Source organism: Biomphalaria glabrata, chromosome 13 (genome assembly GCF_947242115.1).
Source record: "Biomphalaria glabrata chromosome 13, xgBioGlab47.1, whole genome shotgun sequence".
Lineage (NCBI taxonomy): Eukaryota > Metazoa > Mollusca > Gastropoda > Planorbidae > Biomphalaria > Biomphalaria glabrata.
The window spans coordinates 18,762,769-18,774,183 of NC_074723.1; the positions used below are offsets into that span (position 1 = coordinate 18,762,769).

Sequence of the window (11,415 nt, forward strand, 5' to 3'; positions counted from 1 at the left end):
GACGAGGTTACGTGGGCAATTATAAAGAACAAATACCAAAAAATAAAATCAAAATGAAATAATTACAAGCGATTATTGAATTACTTTTATTTTTTTTTGTCAAAATACATATACAATGTGTGTACTTATGTATACATTTAATCGCCTCCGTGACACAAGTTTCATAAATTTATATTCAATTAGGTCTATAATAACTTTGTCACCTCTATGGATGGGGCTTAAAAGGTGCTGTGATATCAGGGCTTCAAATGTGCCCCATAGTCCCATGCTGCATTCTTCTCAAACATAATTTGTACTTGTACAAAGTGGATAGTTTTTGTAAAAGAAGAATTAATTTTACTATGAATATTAGTCTAGATGAGCAGCGTAATTGGACAGCAGGTGAAGTCGGATGGTCGCTGGGATATGTTAGCGACGAAGTGAGCCTCATCTTTCAAGCCATCAACTTTGCTGTGGTGTGTCAGGCAATGGACATTTTTGGCACAGTGACCAACATTATAAACATTGTCGTCTTTTGGAAGCAAGGATTTAAAGACTCTGTCAATGTTAGTCTGTTTGGTAAGTGTTAGCACATTAGTTGGGCCTGATACGTTCCAGAGATTAACTTCTGCTCCCTTAACATACGTGTATGGTGTCATATGTCCACTAGACTACCAGTTTGTGTCATAGTACGTGGCTATCTGGTCGAGGGGCATGCGCTCTGGACTGTCAATTCAATTCAATTTATAAATGCCACAAAGAACAAATGAGCCTCAAAGAAAGTCAATTAAAACAAATATAAATACAAAATATAAGTCAGTCACCTAAGTATAAACAAAATACAAGCATATCGTATCACACAGTCCAGCTGTCTTATTCTAGTCTCTCTCTCTCTCTCTATCTCTCTCTCTCTGTCTGTCTCTCTCTCTCTCTCTCTCTGTCTCTCTCTCTGCCTGTCTCTCTCTCTCTCTCTCTTTCTGTCTCTATCTCTCTCTCTGTCTCTCTCTCTCTCTCTGTCTGTCTCTCTCTCTCTCTGTCTGTCTCTGTCTCTCTCTCTGCCTGTCTCTCTCTCTCTCTCTTTCTGTCTCTATCTCTCTCTCTGTCTCTCTCTCTGTCTGTCTGTCTCTCTCTCTCTCTGTCTGTCTCTGTCTCTCTCTCTATGTCTGTGTCTCTCTGTCTCTCTCTGTCTGTCTCTCTCTCTCTCGTCCCGAGACATGACGTTAAACTGCGCTCCTCTTTCCTTTGCACTTTTGGAGCTCAAAAGTGCCCTACTCCTTTTCTATCATTGTGTCTGCCTCCTCTTTTCCTAAGTCTGCCTTCATTGATCATCACACTGTCTCCTTAACTTTAAATTCTCACTACGTCCTAGACCAGTCCGTTTGCCGTGGACTGCGACGGGTAAGGGGGGATAAAGAGATCCTGGTGTTTGAGTGGTGGCTATCTGAGGATAAACCACAACAACACAATACTTTGGCTCCAAGTTCCCCTAGACCTGAGACCCAGAAGGCCCGCTCTGGGTCAACCGGCTGGTCATGCCGAGCTACCAGCATAGGTCGTCGACCTATGCTGGAGGGCGGTGGCTGGAGGGTCAATCAGGGAGCTGCTGTATCGGACACATGTCCGATCTAGCAGCTGACTGAGTATAGCACCTGTGTAGCCCTGGCGGGCACATTCTGGACATCCGAATGGCCCGTCCCCTTGTTGGACTCGATGGCGGGTGGGGAGCACAGGTGCCGAATTAACCAAAATATATATGGACAAAAAAAGACACACAAAACTACTTGCCCCAGACCTATGTCTGGGCAAGAAACGTCGAATTGACGATAAAAAAGAGGAGGTCCCAAAAAGCTGTGCCACCTGGCCATCATTTCTGGTGGTTAGATGCACAGAGGAGGGAAAAAGCCTGACAAAGTTGAGCCCTTTTATTATCTATAAGGGACTCAAGTCAGTAGTGGGAGAGCCCAAGAGTGTGTCTAAGCTACACAAAACAATGGAACTCCTTGTAGAAGTAGACAGCAAGACACACTCTGATGGGCTTTTAAGATGCAGAAGACTCTGTGATCACCAAGTGGAAGTCATGCCACACATGAGTCTAAACACCAGCAGAGGTGTAATCAGCTCTAGGGACCTACTGGAATGTTCCGAGAAGGAAATAGTGGAGGGCATTGAAGGAGTCACCCATGCCCGGCGCATTACCAGGCGCAGGGAGGGTGAGGAGGTCAAAACCGCCACTATTATCCTCACATTCGGAACTAGGACACCGCCAGAGTATGTGAAGGCAGGATACCTACGAGTTCCAGTGAGGCCCTACATACCTAACCCCATGAGGTGCTTCAAGTGCCAGGGTTATGGACACGGCGCGGCAGTCTGCAAGAGGAACACTGTGTGTGCCAGATGTGCTGGAGAGGGTCATGAGGACAAGGGCTGCACAGCCCAGTTCAAATGCCCAAACTGTCAAGCTGGCCACTCAGCCTACTCCAAGGACTGCCCTGTGTGGAAACAGGAGGTTGCCGTGCAGGAGTACAAGGCAAGAAACGGATGTACCTTTAGCCAGGCGAAATCGGCTGTACTGGCCCTACCCAAGGGCCAATTCGGCTTGACAAAGACCTACGCCCAGGCTGTTGCTAAGAAAGGAAGATCCATAGCCACACAGACGGACACATTGACCCCACCACCCCCTCCTCCTCCCCCAACTCAGAAGAAAACACCGCAAAAGAACACACCTCTGAAGAAACAAGAAAGCCCTGTTGTCATGCTAAAGAACAGGTTCTCTGTGCTCGCTGATGAGAGCATGGAGACTGAGCAGCATGTCAAAACCAATACTCCGGGAGAACCCGGAGACATCATGTCTGACACAGGTTCTCCTCAGAGAACCCAGCCAGACACCCCAACCTCTACCGAGTTAGAGGTTGACCAACTCCCTAAGGGGAGAAATCAAAGCGGAGAGGATGCCCGAGGTGAGAGAGGAGGAAATAACCTCCGCTCTAACCAGAGGGATCTCCCCTCTCCAGAGAGAAAGACTTCCCCCAAAAGGGGGTTGTCCTCCTCTCCATCCAAACCCAAGAATAAAAATACCAAGGTCACTGGAATAAAGGGAAACCCATCCAGGGGGCCTCCCAAGGCCAAATAGCTCCAAGTAGGTCATCTAGAATAAGCCATGGATTCCAGAATTGTACAGTGGAATTGTAGAGGCCTCAATGCCAATTACGAGGAAATGCAGCTACTGATGGACTCTGAGACTCCTGTAGCTGTCTGCTTACAGGAAACATTTCTGAAAGATTGCATCAGCTTCCGAAGCTACCGTGCTTACACCAAGAATGTTGAGGATGCAGAGAGAGCATCAGGTGGAGTCTGTATCCTTGTGAAGGATAGCATCCCCCATGAGAGGGTAGAACTACAGACCACTCTACAGGCCGTAGCAGCTAAAATAACCCTTCACAAGGTTATCACTTGCTGCAGCCTGTATCTACCACCAGGCGCTCCATTAAACCGAACAGACATGGAGGACCTATTGAAACAACTCCCCCGGCCTTATTTAATCCTTGGGGATTTCAATGCCCATAACACCATGTGGGGATCCAACAATACCGACACAAGAGGTCGTATGCTGGAGGATATCTTCCTCCAACATGATTTATGCATACTTAATGATGCATCACCGACCTACTTGCACCCAGGAACTGGATCATTCACATGCATTGACCTCACCGTATGCGTCCCCGGACTTCTGGACGATTTTAAATGGTCAGTTAGCAATGATCTACGGGGAAGTGATCACTTCCCAATCATCATTACTAACAATCTCACTTCATTGGGACGACCTCAGCGGTGGAAACTGAATAAGGCCGATTGGGAACAATTCCAAAAAAGATGCTCTGAGGATATCACAGAAAATATCCTCCATGAACAGAACCCAGCTGATACATTTGCTAGCAAGCTACTAAGTATAGCCAGGAAAGTTGTACCCCTAACCTCTGCAAATCCAAAACGGCCTAGCAAACCATGGTTTGATACAGCTTGCAAAAGTGCTATTGGTGATAGGAAAAAACGACTGGCTGCATTTATAAAGAATCCTTCCCAGGAAAACCTAAAGCTATTCAGGATAGCTAGAGCAAAGGCTAGACAAACCATACGGTCAGCCAAAAGGAATTCCTGGAGAAGTTTTGTCGGCAGTCTGGATGCCAAAACTTCTGCTAGAGCGTTTTGGAAGGCAGTAAGGCGAATCAAAGGGAAAGAATCAAATGCAATAGGGCATTTGAAAAACCAAGGACGAACTGTCACGTCCCCCAGAGAAATAGCTGACTGCCTTGCATCCTCAATAGCAGAAAAATCATCCACTGCACACTACACGCCAGAGTTCCAAAAAGTCAAAACCAGGGAGGAAAGACACCCCATTGATTTCAGGTCAGAGAACAATGAAGACTACAACAAACCGTTCTCGCTTGAGGAACTGAGGGAATCGCTGGACAAGTCACATGACACAGCGCCTGGAGAAGACGAAATCCATTACCAGTTCCTCAAGCACCTTCCCGAAACCTCATTGGCAGTCCTGCTAGGGGTCTATAACTGTGTGTGGCAAACAGGCGCTTTCCCAAACAGCTGGAGAAAAGCCACAGTTATACCGATACCTAAACCGGGAAGAGACGGCTCTGACCCAGCTAACTATCGACCAATAGCACTAACAAGCTGCATCTGCAAAACCATGGAAAGAATGATTAACAGTAGGCTGGTCTGGTACCTGGAAAGGAATAAAGTGATCTCAAACTACCAGTGCGGATTCCGGCAGGGGCGGACAACAACTGACCACCTGGTAAGGCTGGAAGCTTATATTAGAAATGCATTACTCAGAAGAGAACATCTAGTAGCTGTATTCTTCGATATAGAAAAGGCCTATGACACAACCTGGAAACATGGCATTCTACGTGACCTGGCGCTTATGGGGCTTAAGGGACACCTCCCCCGTTTTGTGGAGGAATTCCTGAAAGATCGAAAATTTCAGGTTCGAGTGGGCAACTCCGCTTCTGACACTCATGACCAGGAAATGGGTGTACCCCAGGGCAGCATTCTGTCAGTCACCCTGTTCAACATTAAAATAAATAGCATCATAAATGCGCTGTCCCCTGGCATAGAGTGCTCTTTGTATGTTGATGACTTTGTCATTCTTACTTATGGGAAAAACATGAACACCTTAGAAAGGAAATTACAGTTATGTTTAAACAAAATTCAGGGTTGGGCAAACTATAATGGTTTCAAATTCTCAGACTCCAAAACAGTTAGTATGCATTTTTGTAATCTAAGGGGACTCCACCCAGACCCTGAACTATTTATACACAAAAAGAAAATCCCTGTCGTGAAAACTAAAAAATTTTTAGGCCTCACCTTAGATTCCAAATTTAATTTTCTCCCCCACATTAAGGAACTTAAGAAGAAATGCCAAAAGTCATTAAACATACTAAGAGTACTCAGCCATACGGACTGGGGAGCTGACAGAGATACCTTGCTGCTGCTCTATCGGAGTCTAATTCGATCCAAGCTAGACTACGGATCCATAATATATGGAGCAGCAAGGAAGTCGTACCTAAAAATACTGGAACCAATACAAAATGCTGCCCTGCGTCTCTGTCTCGGCGCGTTTCGTACATCACCTATCCCAAGTCTCCATGTGGAGGCTGGAGAACTCCCCATGGATATAAGAATGAAAAAGCTTGCAATGCAGTATATAGTCAAGCTAAAATCCAACCCCACGAACCCTGTTTTTGACTCCATATTTAACCCCACAGAGGTAGAATTATACAATCGAAGGCCTAACGTCCTACAGCCGTTGGGCCTTCGAATGAGAGAACCCATCCAAAATTTAACCCCACCCATTGACCAAATCTCTAAAATAGAAACCCCTCAGAATCCTCCTTGGCTAATGAATAAACCCAAATTAAATTTATCCCTCCTTAATTTCAAAAATGAAAATACAGACCCAAGCATACTACAAGTCCACTTTAGGGAACTGCAGGAGAGCTACGGAGATTGTGGCACCATCTACACAGACGGATCCAAAATGGAGGGAAAGGTCGCGTGTGCCTGCTCCTTTCGGAACAAAACAATCTCCCGTAGACTCCGCGATGGCTGCTCCATCTTTACGGCCGAATTGCACGCAATATTGCTTGCACTTATGGCCGTAAAAGCATCAGAAAGGAGTAAATTTATAATCTGCTCCGACTCCAAATCTGCATTGCAAGCTTTGGGGCGGATGAAGACTGACATCCCATTGGTACATAAGAGCCTGAAGCTGTTGGACCTAATAACAGCCGACCGTAGAGATGTCACCTTCATCTGGGTCCCCTCCCATGTTGGCATTGAGGGAAACGAAGCCGCAGACAGAGAAGCAAAGAGAGCCCTAAATCATGCGGTGTCAGGAACCCAAATTCCCTACTCGGACCTGAGACAAAGTATTGCCTCTGCCACCTATCGAGAGTGGCAGAACCGATGGGAGGCTGAGACTCACAGTAAACTCAGGCAGATTGTGGCGGATGTCAGGTGGCGGCCCACATCTAAGGGTCTGACAAGGCGTGGTAGCACAACCATGTCCAGACTTAAGATTGGCCACACCTACATCACGCACTCTTTTGTACTGAAGAGAGAGGAGCCCCCACTTTGCGAGTACTGTGACTCTCGCCTCACCGTGGAACATATCCCCGTTGATTGCCCCAGATACCAGGATGTCAGGGCGAAATATTTTAGAGCCACTAATTTAAAAACACTATTTAATAATGTCGACCCTGGGAAGGTACTGGGCTTTATTCGGGAAGTGGGGCTATCTACGAAGATCTGATTTCTGAATTTGTGAACATGCACTATTTACATTAGATTTTTACCAAATATTTAAATTTTTACTACCTTTACTATTTTAACTGTGAATAGACCTTGATTTTAATTATATGACTGTATAGAATCTGGCCCTTGTTGTTTAGAGAGAGAGTAGTCCTTAATGGACTGCAGGCACGACATGGCCTAAATTGTGCCGATGTGCCTCAAATCAAAAAATCAAAAAAAAAAATCAACACTCTCTCTCTCTGTCTCTCTCTGTCTGTCTGTCTCTGTCTGTCTGTCTGTCTCTCTCGTTCTCTCTCTGTCTGTCTCTCTCTTCCTCTCCTTCTCTCCCCCTATAAACATTTCCATCCTCCAACATCCACAGCTACTAACAATTATTTGGGTTACAAGTTTGAACATTGGTTGCCGCCATAACCCCTCTTCACTTGCAAACTTTAAGTTTGGATATACAATCTTTCAGTTCCGTCAAACAACACAAAACAAATTCCACTAGCCTTTCAGTTTGATGTCATCTAGCCCCTCTACCCTAACAATTGTGTATCATCCGTTCCATTGACCTTTTGGGTGTCATTTATTTCACTATCCAGTTTGGTGTCATGAATGTCTGCATCGCCCATTTTATTACTATACTTGTTTCATTATTGAGAGAATACATACATACAATCCTAAAAAAAAAAAAAGAAAAAAAAAGGATTTGTTGAAATGCTTGAAATTCAATATACTAAGGCTTACAAAACCCCATTGTTCTTTAACCTGTCTGAATCATTGGAAATGTGTGTGGCTATCAATTATAGATTCCCCGAGTAAAACAGAAATTAAGAATCTATTTGATTTGAATTCGCTTTCTGAGATTTTCATAGATCTTCAATCTTATTCATCGACTGGGGTAGAACTACAAATGCAGCCAAAAGCTTTAAATTTAAGCCAGCCAGCTTGGTAAATATTAAAGACGCATCTATGTTCTGTAGTTAACCGGGAAAAAAGATCATATCATGTCATAATTTGTTTTCACAGCACTTGCGGTGTCGGATGTTGGAATGCTGGGAACGCTCATCTGGCATAATCTTTGTTTTAACCCGTTGTTCCACAACCTTGACCTTCCCTTTGACTCAGTGGAAATGCAGTATCTGACTGGCGGTTGGCCGCACGTGGTGTTCACGCGAATTACCAGCTGGATCACGGCTTTTATCACCCTGGAGAGATGCCTCTGCATTGCATTACCGTTAAAGGCAAGTTACTTGTAATAGTGTTACGTGAGGCTGTTTTGTTTGACAAGACGTTTTGTAATTGAGTCGTTTTTAAATCGTGGATGAAACGGACTTTAACAGTTTTTAAAAAACTAAAAATTCTTTTACCAATAATATACAGCAGCTGTAATTTCTAGGAAAATCGTTAGAGCCATTTTCAAGATACGTGTCCAGGTTTTGCTCACTAAGGTTTTTTCAATTCTAAAGGTTTTTGTTTCCACGACGTTACAAGTTAAATAGAGGTCTTGTAATAAAGGCACTTTTCTTATTCCATACTCTACGAAAAAAACAAAAAAAAAAAAAAGCCTCTAATGAGGTTGACACAAGGCTTTTGGAGTAACGTCTGTAATTTATAAGATAGTATAACAAAACAAAAATGGCTAAAAACTAACCCTTAATGCCACTTATTGGCATAAATCCCGGAGTCAAATAAAATACAAACTTAATCTATATCAAAATAGAACCTACCTTAATCCTTAGTCAACAATTTTTCCTTTTGTCTTCCTGAGTCTACAAAACTCTAATGGGTACTTGACATTACATGATGAAAGTAAAAGAGGTTGGTCGTTGTGCTGGCCAACTATTGGCCATAGCAAATGATGAGTTCTACTTCTTCCTCCTCTTTGATTGCAAGATCTGAAAAGAGAACTTTACTTTACTAGTTTAAAGTCAACGTTAATAGATTATGCAACAAACATACTTTTCTTAAGGCCGACAATGAGTAGTATTAAATAAGGATGTGACCGAGAGGCCAAGTGCGTTTGAACTTGGCTTGGCTTGGCTACCTAGAAGGGGGCTCGAGGTTCGACAACCGGCTCGGGCAGAGTTGCGTTTACTGAGCGCCTAAAGGCAGCACGGAAAACCAACTCCTAGATACCTCCTACCCCCCCCCCCCCCAACTGGTCCACAAATGAGATTGGACCAAAAGCGTTCTGAGCATGCTATAAGCATGAAAGTAGCGCTATATAAAAGCTATAATAATAATAATAATAATCATAATAATAATAATAATAATACCGAATGGTTCTTTGATTAATCCTATGTACAAGAAGTACTGATAAGCTATGTATTTTAAAAACTATACGGTAAAAAAATTACACTTTATTGAACTGTAACATCAATTTTCTAATCTCCTTTGCTTGAAGCACAAAGTCATTTTATGTATTCATTTAACAACAGTGATCTCTCCATTTGGCGTTGTTTCCTTATCAATGTTTTTGAACATCTCTCCCAATCTTCTTCTTTTCATTCTCTTACGTTTCTGTTTGTTTCAGCATATCACCATATCGTATTATCTTCTTTTCCTAAGGTACTGTTTTTTATTGAATGAAGAATGAAGATTTTATTCTAAAATTCGAATGTAAATCGAGTGCTTAAAATTTTTTTTTTAAAGTCCCCATGTAGGCCAAAGCTCTTACACAATTTTATATGAATACATGAGTTTGTAAAGCCAGTGCATTGCTCGTCAAATAAATTCTTCTTTTATTTATCATCAGATTAAAAGTCTTCTCACAGCAAAGAGAGTCAAAGTTATAATGGTGTCCATCTTTCTTATTCTTATCGCAAGCGTCACTCCGGTCTACTGTGTCAACTCGTATGGCTGGAAATATTTTCCTTCCCGGAACAAAACTCTGATAGGCCTCGTCTATACCCCTGACCGCGAGTCAGTAGAGAAAGTGTCCTTCACCTTTAACAACATTATCATCCCATTCTCCGCCTTCCTGACCATCGTCTGCTGTACCTTGGTGCTGGTCGCCAAACTGAGGAGTAAGGCGAAGTGGAGGAGGAAGTCCACCAGCGCTGGACAGACAGACCAGATGACTAGCCGAGACCAGAAGGTCACCAAAATGGTGGTGATGATTTCCACTCTCTTCATCGTCTGCTTCACCCCAATTTGCGTCGTGTTTATTGGGATGACCGCTGAGCCGGACTTGTCCATCAATGGGAAGTATCACAATATGTTCTTTGTGGTTTTCTCTTTCGGCTACATCCTTGAAAGCACCAACTCCGCCATGAACATATTCATCTACTACAAAATGAGTTCTCGTTACCGCCAAGTCTTCAGAGAAGTGTTCCTCAGACAATCGCCTTCGAAAAACTCTCAAAATTTTAGCAACACTTTTTAAAAGCTTGCAAAGAACAGAGAAAAACATTCCCTGGCCTCAAGCTTCGCATCATTGTTGTTTTTATATAAGACATTCTTGCCCATATTATATGTTACCCACTTTATTTTATTTGCTCAGAGTATTTATTCATTCATTATGAATGTCTGGTCTAAAAAAAGATTAAATATTTTATTTTTTAAATTAATATCTACATACTTTATTAAGCTAATACAACAAAAGGAAATTATTTGAATGCTGCCAAAAAATGTACAAACACAAACTTGGTAGATAGTACTGGGAGCGATTAATCTGAACATTGGATATACTGTATTTGTACCGTGCTCTTGACTTTCAAAGCTTGTTAAAAAAGAAGGAGGCATATAGATTAATTTTTCGTCAAAGCAATGAGGCAACACTAGTAAAAGTTTGAGAAACACTATGTTCCAGCTACCGGACAAGAGCTTTAAACTTTGCTTTTTTTTAAGAATATTAAAAGAACACTAAGACAGTCCTGAATTCATAAACACTGCTATTTTCGGTTTACAAATAATTAATATGTTTAATGCTATAACAGCGCATTGAGCCTACATTTTGTTTGTTAATAGTTCTCTATACATTACATTTTTATTATAACTGTCATTGATCTTCATCCTAAACAAGAAAACCGCACATATCCTTCCCATAAATCAAACCGCAGTATATCAGCCTTCTCACTAGTTTGTAAAAAATATACAGAACCTAGAAATTATTTATTTTTTGGTCGCAATCAAATATATATATATATATATATATATATATATATATATATATATATATATATATATATATATATATATATATATATATATTCATATTGTGAAAAATCTGTATAACTTTTCACACACACCATACAAATGTCATAGTGACCCTCCACCTTTGCAGGATATATATATATATATATATATATATATATATATATATAGTCTTGAACTGTTTCGGGGGTGTGTTGACTGCTTATCAAAGGGTCTAGAATTCGTATCCCGAGTGTGAGTTGTGTTTGCTGAGCGCCTAAATGGTTCATAAATATTAATCAAGTAAATAGGACGTTATTACCAAGAAATATATTATTGACCCTAGCGAGGTCGTTATATTCTCTATATAGGACCTTTAATAGTAAGAAGGGAATAAGAGACAGTTAAAGTTTCCCGACTGACGTAATGTCTATATTGTCTTTGGAACGTATCCCGTATCCAGTGGGCATCCATATATGTACCCAATTA

At 42.0% G+C, this 11,415-nt stretch overlaps 1 protein-coding gene across 1 annotated transcript; it reads left to right on the forward strand.

The window, feature by feature from the left end:
* Positions 1–219: 219 nt before the first annotated feature.
* Positions 220–10,879, forward strand: LOC106059617 (allatostatin-A receptor-like). Its single transcript, XM_056008169.1, has 3 exons — positions 220–558; positions 7,819–8,033; positions 9,548–10,879. The coding sequence occupies exons 1-3, from the start codon at positions 249–251 to the stop codon at positions 10,175–10,177; spliced, it is 1,155 nt and encodes a 384-aa protein (XP_055864144.1). The 5' UTR covers positions 220–248; the 3' UTR covers positions 10,178–10,879.
* The last annotated feature ends 536 nt before the right edge of the window (positions 10,880–11,415 follow it).